This window comes from Martes martes (genome assembly GCF_963455335.1).
Source record: "Martes martes genome assembly, chromosome: 10".
Lineage (NCBI taxonomy): Eukaryota > Metazoa > Chordata > Mammalia > Carnivora > Mustelidae > Martes > Martes martes.
This window is the reverse complement of record NC_137898.1, coordinates 96882835-96902308: the sequence shown is the minus strand read 5'-3', so window position 1 is coordinate 96902308 and position 19474 is coordinate 96882835. Positions and strand designations below refer to the sequence as shown.

Sequence of the window (19474 nt, the reverse complement as noted above, 5' to 3'; positions counted from 1 at the left end):
ACCTCAAGAAATCATCTGCTTCCGACCTTTACTGAACAGATGGAAGCCAAACCAAACCAAAACAAAACAGCTGTGGCTGGAGTAAATAATCCTAATTTAACAGATGAAAAATAGTAGCAATGTGAACTTAGTAGAAACTTTGAAAATGAGAAGGGTTTGGTGAATTTTAGAATATTTAGTGTAGCTGCACAAATAAAGATATGTTTAGAATAATTTTCCTGGAAATTTCTTTGAATCTGTGTTAGCCAAAGTGCATAAATACAATAAAAACTAAATTTTTCTGCATATTTATCATAGTCCGGTGTCATTTGGTCTTTGCAATACTGTGTTATTCAACTCCAGCTATAAATTCATGATAAAAGTACCATGTGAATAAGCACCACTTTAACCTTTAGGAAACTGACTTTTACTTTTAAATTCAGTTCCTTTCCCTGCATCACACAGATGGTAAGAAGTAGAGGAAGGGCTTGAAACACGATTCATGTGACTCCAAAGTTCATGTTCTTAATCAGTACTGTAGGTCTCCCGACGAGATAGAAAAGTATTCTAGAGAAAATTCAATGATTGATATTTGTGACTGAAAGCTTAAGGTCAGGAAAAGCCTGAAGGCATCAACTTAGAGGTAAAATGTGAATTGCTAGTCAGGCTACATATGTTATGTTGCAACAATTTGTAGGCAATCCTTTCTTTTTAAAGGGAAATTGGCATGATCAGGTCAGGCCCCACCAAAAGAGTCGGAATGTTGAAGGCTTGAGAACTACTCCATGAAATGATACATGAGAAACATTTTGTGGAGGAAGACTTTTTAATTGAGAGGTGTGGGTGCCAGTAGTTCCCACATACCTCCTCAACTTCACTGTCAAGATAGATACAACATAACCCTAGGACTGACCTTTAGGGTTCAAAACTATGAGTGGTCACCTCTAAGTATACAAATGCTTAGAAGCTTGTGATTGCAAATGGCAGAGTCTCATAGCACAATAGACCTATTTTCTTAGCACTTTTACTTTTACAATTTTACATTTGATTGATTATTTCATCACTTTCTCCCAGCAGCACTATCCAATAAAATTTGGGGAAATGATGGTAATGTTCTACGTCTGCCTTTTCAAATCCAGTAACCATTAACGATATGTGGCTAGTGAGTACCCGAAATGTGCTAATGTGCCAGAGAAACTGAATGGCCACACTGGGATAGTGGTTATCATACTGGGGAGCATAGCAAAGCATCACACAGCAATCCTACTATATTTAATTCACTCACCATCATAACCCCAGGACCCAGCAAAAAGCTTTATGCAAAACAGGAAGAAAAGTATTTTTGAATGAACAAATGAATGAACGAATGATTTTACTAGTCTTGGACCTTAGCAGAAATTCAGTTTTTTCTAAGTATAGGGTAACCACATGTCTTAGTTTACTAGTTTACTGTTTATCTTGGTGGTTGTTACACAATTATTTATAAAGTCTTTATGAATCCTTCTGTGCTTCAGTTTCATCATCCTTGAAATGACAATAATTCTAATATATAAATACTTAAGTACGAAGCAGGAGAGTGCTTAAAACTATTTGACACAATATACGTGCTATAGAACTGTTTACTATATATGCAGTAAGTTCAATTATAGATGTATTTAGAAACATATAGCTTGCATTTCCAAGGTTTTTTTCCTGATAAAAGAAATTTTCAACTTTTAATGTTTGTGGGCCCTCCTCCTGGGCTCCCAGGGAAGCTACATTTTAACTTTTACCAAGGTCAGAATGACTTAACCAAACTTCAAAGCGTGGGCTCTATTTCTGCCCTGAGCACACATTTTACATCTATGCCTTGGCAAGTAACCTCAAAGAAACATTTCAAACTAAATATAAGAGTAAAACTCTCCCTAAATTCCGTTCCCATACCTCTGAAGCCTGAAACCTTTCACATACTAAATGTTTGCAATTTTCTGAAATGTCCTTTGTTATGGTGATTTGTAACTCTTGATGTAACAAAAACATACATAAGTCTTTATTAAACATTCTTTCCCCTGAGCATTCTCTTCTTTGTGAATATTGTGTATCCTGGGAAGCTGTCCTCACTTGGGCTCAGATAAACCTCTCTCTCTTTTTTTAATTTTTTTATTTTAATAAACATATAACGTATTTTTATCCCCAGGGGTACGGGTCTGTGAATCGCCAGGTTTACACATTTCACAGCACTCATCATAGCACATACCCTCCCCAATGTCCATATCCCCACCACCCTCTCCCGTCCCCCCTCCCCCCAACAACCCTCAGTCTGTTTTTCGAGATTGAGTCTTTTATGGTTTGTCTCCCTCCCAATCCCATCTTTTCATTTTTTCTTTTCCTACCTCCCCCTAACACCCCCCCCCGCAAATTCTGAAAGGTTTGCTCATTTTGTGCCAACAGTCCTAACCCATACTATGGTGTATTTGCATGTCTATTGAAGGACTAAATGACGGAATACTTTGAAATATGTAATATACCAGATGTAACCATATTATGAAAAAATTTACTATCTTGGTAAGCTTGGGCAAATGACTTGGTCTTTCTTGCCTCAGATTCTTTATTTTTAAAGTATTAAATATATTGTTAGTTTGAATCATATGAAATTGCTACCTGATTCAGCCTAATAATTATCTTTTACACTGAGCTATTGTGAGAACTGAATAAATAAGTAAATGTAACAAGATTAGAATTATATGTGGCACATAAGTATTCAATAAGTTCTGGCTATTATCATTATTAACAATGATTTATGCATACAAAAATATGGTGTTTTGAAAACTATAAAGAGTAGCCACCATTATTAATCATACATGTTTAACTATTTTTCCCTATTTTAAATTAACAGAAAAAAATTAAAATCATGATTCAAATATTTCAGAAATTATATTCAGATAGGAAGCTGTCATCATAAAGATTTTCTAGGTCAATGTCTGCAAAGCTTTAATTTCTAGCTCTTAACCTAATTACTATCTATTATCACTACAATGAGAGAGAAAATTATACATATGGTAGCTAATGAGAATGTCAACAAAAGATTTTTTTAAAAAGCAAATTTTAATTGCTGCTTTCCCCCAATAGCTCATCCCCCCCGGTGAACAGAAGTCTCAAGGGAGCTTCCACGTATAGATCTTCGAGTCTATCACTTATATATTACTCTAGATAAAAATAAATCACTTTGGCGAGTGGCTCTGGTCACATTATGAAGAGACTACAATAGGGAACCATGGTTTTTGATACATAATGTCTATGTGAACTTCTCAGTAATTGAGACCTGCCTTTGATCCCCTAGTAACCAGAAATTTCTATTTTGAACAGCCTCTACTCTCCTTCTCAGGAGCTATTTTCCTTAGAGGATACCTGGTCTAAATAGCACATATAACCCAGAATAAGGTTTCCAAGTAAAGGGTGAGTATCTGAATTCTATCTATTGCAGAAATTTTAATCTCAGAATGTTATAGGAATTTAACTTCCCTGCATTACAGGAATTTCCTAAAGCTCTTAGAAGATAGTTACTCATCTTTTGCTATAAGAATCTGAAGACAGAAAATTCAACCCATACTACTTTCAGGCACATTTAATGGTTAAAGAGATATTTGATGTTGAAACAGGTAGCTCATTGGCCGTAGCTCTTCCCTTTGAGGTAACATACAATAAATCTAATTCCAATTCCTATTACTAGTCATGCAGACACCTGGTATAAATTATTTGGATCCAAAACTTCAGTTTTCATAGATAATTATAGTTTGTAAATTGCAGCCATAAAATACTAGCCCCAGAGCTAAACACAATTCACCAGATGCTGTTTATCTTGTGCAACTATCAGTTTGCTCATTTTGGATACTGTGTTCCTTTTAATGAATTTAATAGCATCTCTACGTGTTTTTTTCTCTTGATCCAGATCTTTTGAGCATGAGAGCTGTGAGGCCAATGCTTCCCAATTTTGAATATTTGCAGACCTGGCTTATTTCTATTTATCCTTTTAGATCAGGTTTCTTTTGGAAGCCTTCCTGGACCCTCTTCTGGGTTAGCACCACATTCACATGTGTAATCATGTATTTATCTCATACACCATTGGCCTCCCCACTTCTAGACTGTAACTTTTTTTTTTTTCATTTCACTTTATTTCTTGTCAGTGTTCCAGCATTCATTGTTTATGCACCACACCCAGTGCTCCATGCAATTCATGCCCTCCCTAATACCCACCACCGGGCTCACCCACTCCCCACCCCCCCCAAACTCTCAGTTTGTTTCTCAGAGTCCACAGTCTTTCATGGTTTGTCTCCCCCTCCAATTTCCCCCAAATCACTTCTCCTTTCCATCTTCCAAGGTCCTCCATGTTATTCCATATGTTTCACAAGTAAGTGAAACCATATGATAATTGACTCTCTCTGCTTGACTTATTTCACTTAGCATAATCTCCTCCAGTCCCCTCCACGTTGATACAAAAGTTGGGTATTCATCCTTTCTGATGGAGGCATAATACTCCACTGTATATATGGACCATATCTTCTTTATCCATTTGTCCGTTGAAGGGCATCTTGATTCTTTCCACAGTTTGGCGACTCTGGCCATTGCTGCTATGAACATAGAGGTACAGGTGGCCTTTCTTTTCACTACATCAGTATCTTTGGGGTAAATACCCAGTAGTGCAATTGCAGGGTCATAGGGTAGCTCTATCTTTAATTTTTTGAGGAATTGCAATACTGTTTTCTAAAGCAGCTGCACCAACTTTCATTCCCACCAACAGTGTTAAGAGGGTTCCCCTTTCTCCACATCTTCTCCAACACATGTTGTTTACTGTCTTGTTAATTTTGGCCATTCTAACTGGTGTAAGGTGGTATCTCAATGTGATTTTGATTTCAATCTCCCTGATTGCTAATGATGATGAACATTTTTTCATGTGTCTGTTAGCCATTTGTATGTCTTCATTGGAGAAGTGTCTGTTCATGTCTTCTGCCCATTTTTTGATGTGATTATCTGTTTTGTGTGTGTTTAGTTTGAGGACTTCTTTACACTTTGATGAGCAGGAACTTTATCTCATTCATCTCTCTATCCTGAGTGCTCGCAACAAACTTTATGCTTATAAATTCTAGTCAGTTAACATACAGTGAAATCTTAGTTTCAGCTGTACAATATAGCCATTCAACACTTCTATATGACACCAGGAGCTCATCACAAGTGTACTCCTTACTCCCCATCACCTGTTTCACCCATCCCCCCCACCCACCTCCCTGGGGCTAACCATCAGTTTGTTCTCTGTAGTAAAGACTCTGTTTTTTGGTTTGCCTCTCTCTCTTTTCCCCACCGTACTCATTTGTTTCATTTCTTAAACACACATAGACCACACCACATATGAGTGAACACACACCAGAGATGAGTGAAGTCATATGGTATTTGTCTTTCTTTGACTGACTTATTTCACTTAGCATAATACTTTATAGCTCCATGTCATTGAAAATGGTAAGATTTCTAATTTCTTCCTTTTAATATCTCTCTAGATTCACAGCCTAACATTCTCTCCTTATATCACTATCATCATATAAGTGTTTATTACTCTTTTCTATGCTAACATTATCTCTGAATTTCATGATCTCTTCTACAGCATCATCCAAGTTACTGATAGAATGTTTTTCAAGACAAGACTAAGTATACAGTCCTATGGAATAATAACTTAAATTTTCTCACTTTATGATTAATCTTTAGATATTCATTGAATTCATATAACTATGATGTTTGTTCTATATTTTTAACTACCACACATAACTTTATCATGCCCATAGACTATCATAAGAAATTTAGCAACACTTTTTTAAAAATCAAGATAATCTAGGACTAGAACATTCTTTTAGTCTACTAACCTAGTAAAACTAAAGAAAAAAGTCTGGGTTATCTTATGATTTTATTCTGGTTATAACTTATAATCTTACTTTTATAAGACCGCAACATTTTTTTTCTTTCTTAAACTGTTTTGGTGTTTTTCTCAGGCCGGATTCATGACTAAGATGGATTAGACTAAGATAAGAAAAGACCACTGATGAAATGTTGGGAATTCTCTGGGTATAGCAGTCATGGGCATTCAAACAGACAGATGGTGTCACCTGGACAGACCAGGAAATAATGGGAACTGTGACCATGTGTCAGAGTCAGACTTCAGAGGGAGCTGGTCACACATAATGACTAAGAGTCCAATACCCCCAATGAAAATTACAAAGATTGGACAAGATATAATGGAGCTTCTGTGATGGGCTGGAGTACTTAGTGGGTCACTTTGTGAAGGGCCAGGGGTACAGGAGAAACAGTAAGTTGGCCATTGTAAAGATTCAGAAATATGGAAGGATACCACAACTCAAATCCTTTGTTATCAAGTAAGGTAAAATTAGGGTATGGATTAAAAAGAAATAACTGGGTAGAGAGTTTAAGTCCTGAGTTGGACTCTGCACTGGATATGGAGCCTACTTAAAAAAAAAAAAAGAATGTTATAGTTTTAGTTCTTAAGTTTAGGTTTAAGATCTATTTTGTTTTTTGTTTTTTTTGTGTGTGTTTTTTCCCCCCATTTTATTTATTTATTTATTTATTTATTTAATTTTTAATTTTTTAAATTTTTTTATTTCTTTTCAGTGTAACAGTATTCATTGTTTTTGCACCACACCCAGTGCTCCATGCAATCCGTGCCTAAGACCTATTTTGAATTAAATTTTTTTGTATGGTGTGAGGAAGAAATCTGAAGAAATCTGTAGCAAGCTTTCAAATTAGAAAGTCTGAGTCCTTAAACTTTGTTCTTCTCTTATCAGTTTATTTTGGCTATGGAATCCTTTATATTTCCACATGAATTCTAGGAAGAGTGGTTAATATATGTAAAACAGATGAGATGTTGATAGAGATTGCATTGAATCTGTAGATCAATTTGGTGAGTATTTCCATCTTAAAAATACTAAAGTTTTTGATTCATTAATGTGGGATGTCTTTTCATTTATGTAGGTCTTCCTTAATTTCTTTAAAAAATGTTTTGTAATTTTCATGTACATGTCTTGTGTTTCTTTTTTTAATTTGTTACCAAGTATTTTATTATTTTTGGTGCTGTTATAAATGGAGTTTTTTCTGGATTCTTTATTGCAGGTGTGTAGAAATACAACTGAGCATTATATATTGATGTATTTTTCAACATTTCTGAACTGGTTAATTATATCTAAGTTTCTAAAAAATAAGTTCCTTAAGATTTTCTCTATGTTACATCATGTAATCTGTGAATAGAGATAGTTTTACCATTTCCTTTCCAATGTGGATGCCTTTTATTCCATTGTTTTCCTTGAATGCTGTCAATAGAATCTCCAGTATAAGGCTGGGTAGAAGTGGTAGGATGGCCATCTTTGTCATGTTCCTCATCTTAGGGCATAGTAATCAACCTTAATCATCATTAAGTATGATGATAGCTGTGTGTGTTTTTTTTTAATGGATGGTGCTGCTATTTAAAAAGTAAAACAGAATGTTTTTTGACCAGACATACATTCTTCAAATTGCACCATAAGCTCTTATTTTTTAAAATTAAGGTGGTCCTTTGAGTCATTTAAGTTTGAGAAATCTTTAAGATGTTACATTAAGTGAAATAAGTCAGTCACAAAAATATAAATACTGTATGACTACACTTACGTGAGTTATCTCAAGTAATTAAATTCATAGAAACATAGAATAGAATAAGAGTTACCAGGTCCCAAGGAAGAGGAAGAAAGGGGATTTATTTAATGGGTGGAGAGTTCCAGATATGTATCACAGTTTCTTTATCCATGCATCAGTTCATGGACACTTGGCTGTTTCCATAATTTGGCTATTATAAGTATTTTAATTTTAATCTAATTATACATACCCTTGTTTTTGATATACCAATAATCTGTGATGGTATCTCTTGGATCTCTTTCTTTTGAAGACAGAACAATCATCACAGCGTACTTTATTTGGAATCATCAGCTTTTTTCCAGACCATATCCCAGAGACGGAAAGATACACATAATCTTTCTGCTTTGGTCTCTTGTGCCCCGGAAGGAGTGCTGTTAAAAGCTCTGGTTGAAGGTGAGTACGAAGACACCAAGACAATGTGCACATCATTTAGTATGTATCCTGCAAGATTGACATTCTGCAGCTCGGTTCTCCCAGAACATAAATTCCAAGGGTCACAGACCACATCAAGTCATAGAAAGCACTTAGACTAATGGTGAGTATTCTGTAAGTGTTTTTGGAATAAACAAATTTGGACTTTAATGTTTCATACTTCCAAACTCCTCATTAGGAAACTCACACCCTTCCTGCATCTGGAATTCAAGCTGAATGATAGACTTGTTAGCTATCCAGTTACATTCCAGAGCCAGTATTTCTGTATTTTTGAAGGGGTGTCAATAGTCAGGGTACTCACTACAGGAAGTCTAGACTGGACCAGTTGTCAGTACACTACTGCAGTACTTTACATAAGTTCTTTCCTTCACACTAATTGCTGTGAGTGGCTTCTCTGCTATGACAAAGAGATAAAGATAGGGGAGCAGACATAAGTAGTTAAAATAAGATATGGGGGTGGGGTGCCTGGGTGGTTCAGTGGGTTAAAGCCTCTGCCTTCAGCTCAGGTCATGATCCCTGAGTCCTGGGATTGAGCCCTGCATCGGGCTCTCTGCTCATCAGGGAGCCTGCTTCTCCCTCTCCATCTCCCTGTCGCTCTGCCTACTTGTGATCTCTCTCTCTCTCTCTGTCAAATAAATAAATAAAATCTTTAAAAAAAATAAAATAAAATAGCATATGGGAGGTGAAACAGACAAGCCTTAGCTCATATCCTTGATCATTTACTGATTGCATACCTAAATACAAGCAAATATCCAACCATTATAACCCTCAGTTACCTAATATGTAAACCAGGCATACTGGTATTTGTTCTGCATAAGAAGTGAGAGTAATAAAACCAAGCCATGGACTATATTTTTTTAATTCCAGTGTAACATACTGTATTATATGAATTTCAAGTGTACGATATAGTGATTCAACAATTCCCTATATAACTCAGTGCTCATTAAGATAAGTTTACTTTTAATCCCATTCTATTTTACCCATTCTCCACCTACCTCCTATTATCTGTTTATTCCCTATAGTTAAGACTCTGTTTTTGATTTGACTCTTATTTTTTTCCCTTTGTTCATTTGTTTTGTTTCTTAAATTCCATATATGAGTGAAATCATTTGGCATATGTCTCTGTCTGATAGGCTTATTTCACTAAGCATTATGCTCTCTAGATTCATCCATGCTGTTGCAAATGGCAAGATTTCATTCTTTTTTATGGCTGAATGATATTTCATTATATGCTTGTGTGTGTGTGTGTGTGTGTGTATCTATATATCTCTCTATCTATAGCTATATATATCTCCCATCTTTATCCATTTGTCTATTGATGGACACTTGGGCTGCTTCCATAATTTGGCTATCATGAATAATGCTACAATAAATATAAGAGTGCATAAGAGCCACTCTTAAGCATAGAACAAAAAAGAGACTAGTTCTATCTGATATTTGTTTATATGCCCCACATTACTGAGACCTCAGGGTCTTTGAGTGCTAACATAGGTCAGGGACAGACATAGAACTGGAGCTACCTGGTTGAAAAGACAAATTCTGTTTCATACTACATTACATGGTGGGACAATAAATATCTACCACAAATTTTCTTCTTTTCTTTCTACATAAAATTCCCAGAGGAAAATGACAGCAGGAAATCACTCTACAGTGACTGAGTTCATCCTCGCTGGGCTAACAGAGAAACCAGAACTCCAGCTGCCCCTTTTCTTCCTCTTCCTAGGAATCTATGTGGTCACGGTGGTGGGGAACCTGGGCATGATCACGCTTATAGGGCTCAGCGCTCACTTGCACACCCCCATGTACTACTTCCTCAGTAGCTTGTCCTTCATTGATCTCTGCCATTCCACTGTCATTACCCCCAAAATGCTGGTGAACTTTGTGACAGAGAGAAATTTTATCTCCTACCAAGCATGCATGACTCAGCTCTACTTCTTCCTTGTATGTTATATCAGAATGTCACATGTTGGCTGCAATGGCATATGATCGCTACGTTGCCATCTGTAACCCATTGCTTTACAATGTCACCATGTCTTATCAGGTCTGCTCTGGGATGGTAGTTGGGGTATATATCATGGGCTTGACTGGTGCTACAGCTCACACTGGCTGCATGTTAAGAGTGCTTTTCTGCAAAGCTGATAAGATCAACCATTACTTCTGTGATCTCTTCCCACTCCTGGAGCTCTCCTGCTCCAGCACTTACATTAATGAGGTGGTAGTTTTGTGTTTCAGTGCATTTAATATCCTTGCCCCCAGCCTTATGATCCTTAGCTCCTACGTCTTCATCCTCTCCAGCATCCTCCGCATCCGTTCCAATGAAGGCAGGTCCAAAGCCTTCAGCACCTGCAGCTCTCACATCACAGCTGTGGCTGTCTTCTACGGATCTGCTGCCTTCATGTACCTGCAGCCATCATCTGTGAGCTCCATGGACCAAGGGAAAGTGTCCTCTGTGTTTTATACCATCATTGTGCCCATGCTGAACCCCCTGATCTATGGCCTGCGGAATAAGGATGTCAAAGTTGCCCTAAATAAGATCCTTGAAAAAAGAAGAAAAGGGGTATTTTGCCTGAGCAAAAATTTATAATTCTCCAATGAGATTTGATAAGGAAACAGTCCAGAGACAGCAATGTATGTCTACAAGTAATGAGATTGTTGTGACTACCTGATAATTTGGAAAAATAGTGCAGGAGGGGACTGGATTCATAGTGCCAGTCATATGGAAAGCAGGATTATACAATGGCGTGTTTTGGACATAGAATTGGACACCACATGGACACCAGAGAGCACCAAGTATACTGGGGTTAGAAAGCACAGCGCAGACAAATAAAATTTGCAGAATTAGAGTATCCCCTAGAAATAGAATGCATAAAATGGGTATTTGCTAACTTAAATAGGTGAAATAAGTCAAGTACAATTCTTCTGATAATTCTTTAATTATCTTTTAATATGTTTTTCAAGACTTTTAACTTCTACTAGTTATTTGAAAGGACAAAATGTTATAAATGACTGTGATTATCATTAGGGTTCATAAACTATTTTAATTTTACATGTTTGGTTTGAAGACTGTGACTAATCATAATAGATATCATATACCACCTGCCAGAACTCTATGGTAAGGTCTTACCAGTATGCTTTTCTCTCTCTCTCCCTTTTTTAATTCAAGTGTAGTTGACATACAGTGTTACTTTAGTTTCAGGTGTGCAACATAGTGATTCAACCTATGTTATGCTACGTTCTCCACAAATGTAGCTACCATCTGTTACTATACAACACTATTATAATATCATTGGCTATATTCCCTATACTGTGCCTTTTATTCTCATGACTAATCCATCCCATAACTGGAGACCTGTTTATCCCAATTCCCTTCACCCATTTTGCTCATTTCCCCCAATCCTCTCCCTTCTGCCTTTATGGACCTGACTCTGCTTTTTATTTGTTTATTCATTTGTTTTGATTTTTAGATTCCTCATATGAGTGAAATCATATGGTATTTGTCTTTCTTGGTCTGACTTATTTCACTTAGCACAATATCCTTTAAGTTCATCTACGTTGTTGCACATGGTAAGATATCATTTTTATGGCTGCATAATATTCCACTGTATAGATATGTCACATCTTCCTCATCCACTCATGTGTTGATGGACACTTAAGTTGCTTCCATATTTTAGCTATTGTAAATAATGATGCAATAAACACAAAAGTGCATATATCCTTTTGAATTAGTGTTTTTGTTTCCTTTAGGTAAATATCCAGTAGTGGAATTACTGGATCATATGATGTTTCCATTTTTAGTATTCAAAGAACCTCTATGCTGTTTTCCACAGTGACTGTACCAATGTATATTCCCACCAACAGTACACAAGCATTCCTTTTTCTGCACATCCTCACCAATACTTGTTATTTTTTGTCCTTCTGATTTTAGTCATTCTGATAGGTATAAGGTGATATCTCACTGTGGTTTTCTTTGAATTTCCTTGGTGATTAATATATGGCCAGCCACATAAATTCTTTTTTTTTTTTGGAAAAAAAATTTTTATACTTTTAAAAAAATTATTTATTTTTTAAAAATTTCTTTTCAGTGTTTCAGAATTCATTGTTTATGTCTCATACCCAGTGCTCCATGCAATCCATGCTCTCCCTAATACCCATCACCGGGCTCACCCAGCCCCCACCCCCCCCAAACCCTCAGTTTGTTTCTCAGAGTACACAGTCTCTCATGGTTCACCTCCCCCTCCAATTTCCCCCAACTCACTTCTCCTCTCCATCTCCCCATGTCCTCCATGTTATTTGTTATGCTCCACGAGTAAGTGAAGCCATATGATAATTGACTCTCTCTGCTTCACTTATTTCACTCAGCATAATCTCCTCCAGTCCCGTCCATGTTGATACAGAAGTTGGGTATTCATCCTTTCTGATGGACTCCATAGTGTATATGGACCACATCTTCTTTATCCATTCGTCTGTTGAAAGGCACCTTGGTTCTTTCCACAGTTTGGTGACTGTGGCCATTGCTGCTATGAACATTGGGGTACAGATGGCCCTCCTTTTCACTACATCATTATCTTTGGGGTAAATACCCAATAGTGCAATTGCAGGGTCATAGGGTAGATCTATTTTTAATTTCTTAAGGAATCTCCACACTGTTTTCCAAAGTCAGCCATATATATTCTTTCAGCTATAGTCTTTGGAAAAGAAGTTCCTCTGCCCATTTTTTAAATAAGATTGTTTGCCTTTTTTTGGTGTTCAGTTGTATAAATTCTTTATGTTCTTCATATATTTTGGATATTAACCCCTTGTTGGATATATCATTTGCAAATATTTTCTCCCATTCAGTAAGTTGTCTTTTTGTCTTATTGATGGTTTTCTTCACTGTGAAAAAGTTTGATTTTTTTTTTTTTAATTTGAGTATAGTTGACACACAGTGTTACATTGGTTTCAGGTCTATAACATAGTGACTCAACTTCTCTATACATTATGTTAGGCTCACCACAAATGTAGTTACCATCTATTACCATACAACATTATTGCAATATCATTGACTATATTCCCTATGCTGTGCCTTTTATTCCTGTGACTTATTCATTCCATAACTGGGAGTCAGTCTCTCCCACTCCTCTTCATCCATTTTGTTCACCGCCCCCCCATCCTTGCCTTTGGCAAACGTCAGTTTGTTCTCTGTATTTATAGGACTGATTCTGATTTTTTTGTTTGTTTATTCACATGTTTTGTTTTTTAGATTCCAAAGATGAGTGAAATCACATGGTATTTCTCTTTTTCAGTCTGACTTATTTCACTTAGCATAATATCCTCTGAAATGACTTCTTGACTTCATTTTCCCTTTCCAAATTTTATATACCTTTCAATGACAAACAGAAGTTTTTAATTCTCCATGCATTTCTGACCACTCCAGGCTATTAGCAGACATACTTCTGGTTCATCATATATGCTCTAATAATGATGTCTTTTCCATTGTTTACTATTAATGTGTGCTTGTGGATATTATCTCTATCAAAATTGTCAAATTCTAAAGAACAAACCATATTTCTTGTTCTAAGTTTTGATTATTAATAAGTAACATTTTCCATAGGGTTTATGAACATTCTGTTCTAAGTTTTTGCTCTTTTCATGGTGATTGGCAAAAATACCTTTACAAAGAAGGTTGATGTCCATTTCTAACAATAATTTAAAGCATTGCAGAGTAAATTTGATTAAGAAAATTTATTGTGATTATTGTCAAAAAGTATGTAACATTCAATAAATACTTTGAATAAAATGTTAAATATTATTTTTATTTCCAGTAAAATGATGTAGCCTTTGTATAGAACTGAAATAATCTCTATAGCACATATGTTACTATTGCTTCTCATTATTTCTCTTTTAATTTTAGGAAAAAATAAAGCCATCATCTCTCCTTCCTCTTGTTAGGAACTCCTCAGGGGAATATGCAATATTTGTCAGATACTTTCATTTAGGCAACAAATTAAAACATTCCAAGTGTCACTGTTTTATGAGTACATTATGAAATCTAAGTACAGTTAACAGAGGTCAATGAAAATAAAAACTTTCAGATCTTACATAACCAGGTTGTTTTCCCTAGTTTTCTACTTTGCCTTTGTGGGAAAGAACTTTAGAAAACTTCTTTAGTGTATGTCTTAAAAATTTCCTGAAATTTTGCATTTTAAAATGGCTTGGCATGAAATTCACTGGTGTTCTGACAATATCTCTCACATCCTAAATACTGATATGTAACCTAGCAAGAACAATGAATCACACCTACATGACACTATTAAGCACTTGAGAACCAATGGAGAAAGGGAAGTTCTAACAGTTTCTTTTCCCAAGAGTGGATCCTTGTGGGATAAGATTCTAGTGGGAGGCCATTATCATTGTTTGTTAATCAGACATTTAGTATCTATACCCAGAGTATAAAATCCTCTCATCCTATCAAACAGCCTTTGAGGGGGACAGATGGCCTTGGGCATCAACTTCACCAGCAATCAAGATCAGTGACTAAAAACAATTTCCAAAAAACCTTTTAGACCATGACCCTCTCAGCACCAAAGAGTCTTGCAAGGTTAGTACTCAGAACTATCCACCAGCATCATCATGTCATTCTCCCCTCTAGAACAATGAAGAAGAAAAATACACAGCACTGAACTCTCTGGGAAGAAGAAGGGTAGGTGTGAATCTCAGTCCTTGGCTTTTAAAATCTTAGTCTTCCACTCAAGCTCCCTTCCCAGTGCACATACAGACACACGTAGTTATTTATACGTCCTCACCTGTCCTCATCCCATTATTCACACTCTAATGAGCACAGGTCCCTTTATTTTCTCTCTGATCCCTCTAGTATAAAGTTATGGCAAATACTTTTTTGTTTACTCATTTCAACTCAAGCAGTGAAGTCTTTGTTGATTTAGTCTCTGTTAACTTATCTCTAACCTTCTTTCACAATTTTATTTAACACCCATTGGTTGAGGATCACTGGACACAAAGCACTGTGCCAGGGACTGTGCTGAATTTACAGTCTAGTAGACAAGGGAAACCAGTAAATAACTCATAATAATTAATAGAAAGTTAAGTAAGTGCTTACGTAAACATAGGAAAGGTATTATGGGCACAAAACAATTGGTCATGTTGACTGGGGCTCTCATATTAATCTCCTTAACTAAATGATCCTAATTATTAAATAAGTTTCACAAGGTAGAGGGAATGGAAGAAGAGAAAAGATAAAGGAATATGATGAGTAAAAACTAAGAATCTACCAAATACTCTTGAGGAATAACTAAACAATATGATACTTGTTGGAACAGAAAAAAAAGAATACTCTTTTGTTGTTGTTGCCAGATGATATAAATCTTTGAATGACAAGTTGGTTTGAACTTGATTTGGAGACCTTGGGAAATGTTGATAATTTTAAGAGGTCACTATTCAGTAAAAAGTTTCTAAATTTCTGTATATTTTGTGTATTTTTAAAATTTTATTATTATTATTTTCAAGATTTATTGATTTATTTTAGAGAAATAGAGAGTAAGGGCAAGCAGAGGGAGGGGCAGAGGCAGAGAATCTCAAGCAGGCTCTCTGCTGAATGCGGAACCCCACAGAGGGCTCAATCTCATGACCCTGAGATCATGACCTCAGCTTAAATCAAGAGTCGCATGCTTAACTGGTTGAGCCACCCAGGATCCCCATTGTGTGTATTCACAGAAACAAGAAGAAGATATGTTGAGGAAAGAAATTTTCATTGTGGGTTTTCATATCTGGTTTTCATTATGGGAGTGACAATTGTTGGACAAATGAAAGATATAGTGGAGAGATACTCAATAGATTACAATTAAAACAACATTGATATTTATTAAGTTCTTATCAAGAGCCAGGAACTGTGCTAGGCACCTTGCAGGTATCATTTAATTTAATTTTCACATGAGACAGAAATTAACATTTCCATTTTTCAGATGATTAGTGGAAGTGTAAGACAAAATTGTTTTCATCCATGACTACCTACCTTAATATCAGGACCTATTGGAATTATACACAATCATGAAATATTGGAATTGAAAGAGATATTAAGGATGACTTAATCCAACCACCCATCTAGAGCTTGTATCCATAAACAATAGCCACTAAATGGCCCTTTAGGCTGTGCTCTAACAGTTCTGGTTGTAAGATCAAGGTATATGTGATTAGTGGCAGACTTCTTTGATGTGAAACCGGATAGTCCTCCCTATAGTTTCAAGCAGGTCATTTTACCTTATTTTCTTGGAGAAATATAAAATGAGTCCAACACCTTTTAAATGCAGCAAAATATTGAACATTTGGCAATAACTGTCATGTGCCACATGAATTTCTTGTTTTTTTTGGTAATTAAATACCCTCAGTTATTTCAGCCATTCATCTAAAGACAAGATTTCTAAATAATTTTTCTGAAACTGTCTAGTTTTTTCCAAATCACTTATAGTATTCTATCTGAAATTGAAAACATTATTCTAACTATGGCTTTAGTGTTAAGAAAATGAATTTCCATTTTCTGGAATCTAGTTTTCTTTACAGTTTAAATGGAATATCTGTTAGTTTTTTTTAAAAAGATCACATTGTTGACTAGTATTGAATTGAAACTAATATTTCTAATTGTATTTTGCATGTGTTCTAATAATCCATATCTCTACCATCCTAAAATTCTGTAGAGAGTACATGCAAAATACATGATGAGAAGACACCTAGTGTTTTTCTTCCAAAACCTTTCTCATATTTTGGGAATAAGAGTGGTTTTCTGACCTCCACCACCACCATGATGTCCAATTAACATAAACCATTCATAGTCTTCTGCTTCTCTGGCCACAGAGATAGAATAAATGATTTAAATTTCAGCCATTAGATCACTCCCCCGGGATTATTTAAATTATAAAGGAAGGAAGACAGTTTTCACTCTTGGAGAAGTTGTTGAGGTGTAGTTATGTTATGTTCTTACCTTGTGAGGTAGTAGGTCTGGGTGGAGGAAACTAGGACAAGAAGAGAAGCAGAATTCCGGGTGGAATGATATTGGCAGCTGCCCAGTCCTTCAGGTATTTTGTGCAGAAATTCTGGTAAGGAAAATGATTCAGACCAAATTAACAACTTTTCACAGACTTATGAATCCTGTGTTTATTACTTGTAGAAAACATGTTACTCTTTCTTATTTTCAACTGAATGACAATTTAATCATTATGACATTTGATTAATATGCCATGTCATTAATATAGACATATAGGATATCCCATGGGATATAGGATGATTATATACATACAGGAAAGAGTCATTAGAAATAACAGCACTTGCATCACCATACTGTAACCTGAAACTAATATTACACTGTATGTTAACTAACTGGAATTTGAATAAAAAGTTAAACAAAAAAGAAATAACAGTAGTAACTTCCCTACTCACTGACTCAAAGCATGTAAACTTGGAGTTTTCTATTAAAATTGGAAATATCTTAGTTAGAAGTTTGAATTTTCCTCTGGTCAGCTAGAATCATTAGTTGTCCCAGAGTGATAGAAGAGATTCAAGAGGTACCTGCATTAGGAATGTCCTTTGATGTGGGATAAAATAATGATCTCCATAAAATTATTCTCTCCCTCACACACATACACACATACATATGTATACACACATTCACACACCCCACATGAGTACACTCATTTTCTGTTTTTTAAGCTTAGAACCCTTTGAGAGGATAATGGACCCTGGAAATCACTCTACAGTGACTGAGTTCATCCTTGCTGGGCTAACAGAGAAACCAGAACTCCAGCTGCCCCTTTTCTTCCTCTTCCTAGGAATCTATGTGGTCACGGTGGTGGGGAACCTGGGCATGATCGCACTGAAAGGGCTCAGTTCTCACTTGCAAACCCCCATGTACTACCTCCTCAGCAATTTGTCCTTCATTGATCTCTGCCATTCCACTGTCATCACTCCCAAAATGCTGGTGAACTTTGTGACACAAAAGAACATCACTCCCTACTATGAATGCATGACTCAGCTGTATTTCTTCCTCATTTTTGGTATTGCAGAGTGTCACATGTTGGCTGCAATGGCTTATGACCGCTATGCTGCCATCTGTAATCCCCTGCTTTACAATGTCATCATGTCTTCCCACTTCTGCTTCTGGCTCACAGTAGGAGTTTATAGTTTGGGCATCATTGGATCTACAATCCACACGGGCTTCATGATGAGACTCCTTTTCTGCAAGAGCAATGTGGTTAACCATTATTTCTGTGATCTCTTCCCACTCTTGGAGCTGTCCTGTTCCAACATCTACCTCAATGAATTATTGGTCCTAGTCTTGAGTGCATTTAACATCCTGACTCCTGCCTTAACTATCCTTGCCTCCTACATCTTCATCCTGTCCAGCATCCTCCGTATCCACTCCACAGAGGGCAGGTCCAAAGCCTTCAGCACCTGCAGCTCTCACATCACAGCTGTGGCTGTCTTCTATGGATCTGCTGCCTTCATGTACCTGCAGCCATCATCCGTGAGCTCCATGGACCAAGGGAAAGTGTCCTCTGTGTTTTATACCACCATTGTGCCCATGCTGAACCCCCTCATCTATAGCTTGCGGAATAAGGATGTCAAATTTTCCCTGAAGAAAATTCTGGAGAGTAGAAAGTGTTCAAGAATAGAATCAACATCATGATGTCATGTCAGAAATAGTTCTTTAATTTGTTAATATACATAACATGTTAAGTTTATTGTTCAGATGTTTGGAAATTCAATGACATTCTCCCACATAACACATCTCCTAAATTCTTCTCCAGGCCATTCCTTGGAAGCTTATTGGAGTGATTATGAGTGGAGAAATACTAAGAATAAAATCAAAGACTCTTGAGTATGAAAGGAGCCTTAGTTTTATTTTTAATGATAACACAAATAATGAGAACGATGATGATGATGGTGATGATGAAGATAATTTTTGAAGATAATAGTAGTTTGTAGATTATTAAGATTTTGTGAAATACCAAGCAGTATGCCCAGCACTTTAAGTGAATAACTTTATTTGTAGTATTTACTTATAATTAATACAATTTATATAAATAATATAAAATGTTTACAGTTTTCCCTCAGGAAAAGCCCTCGTATTATTTCTCTTTTAAAGATGAAATAGAACCTTTATTAGTTTGAGTAAATCCCCTATATCCCAAACATAATAATGATTGATCCCATAAAGTTTGGCTCCAGGACCCATGATTTTACTCAAATGATACTTTGGTCTCATGTAACTGTGGATAGGTCTAGAACATCCTCAAGAATTTCCTTCTACACACACGGCATCTCCAGTTCCTTATATCACAGTACTGTTTTCCTACAGATACCTTCAATGTTATTTTCA

General features: G+C 36.1%; 2 protein-coding genes across 2 annotated transcripts; both read left to right on the top strand.

The window, feature by feature from the left end:
- Positions 1 to 9732: 9732 nt before the first annotated feature.
- LOC308350945 (olfactory receptor 8G1-like) lies at positions 9733 to 10696 on the top strand (the record flags this gene model as incomplete). The annotated part of the gene is given in 2 exon segments (XM_080816387.1): positions 9733 to 10049; positions 10051 to 10696. Coding segments are annotated over 2 exon segments (957 nt in total). The 5' UTR covers positions 9733 to 9738.
- A 7131-nt stretch (positions 10697 to 17827) lies between these two features.
- On the top strand, positions 17828 to 18781 carry LOC308350943 (olfactory receptor 8G3-like; the record flags this gene model as incomplete). Its single annotated transcript, XM_080816385.1, has 1 exon — positions 17828 to 18781. One exon carries the CDS (start codon positions 17828 to 17830, stop codon positions 18779 to 18781), a length of 954 nt encoding a protein of 317 aa, XP_080672511.1.
- Between the last annotated feature and the right edge of the window lie 693 nt (positions 18782 to 19474).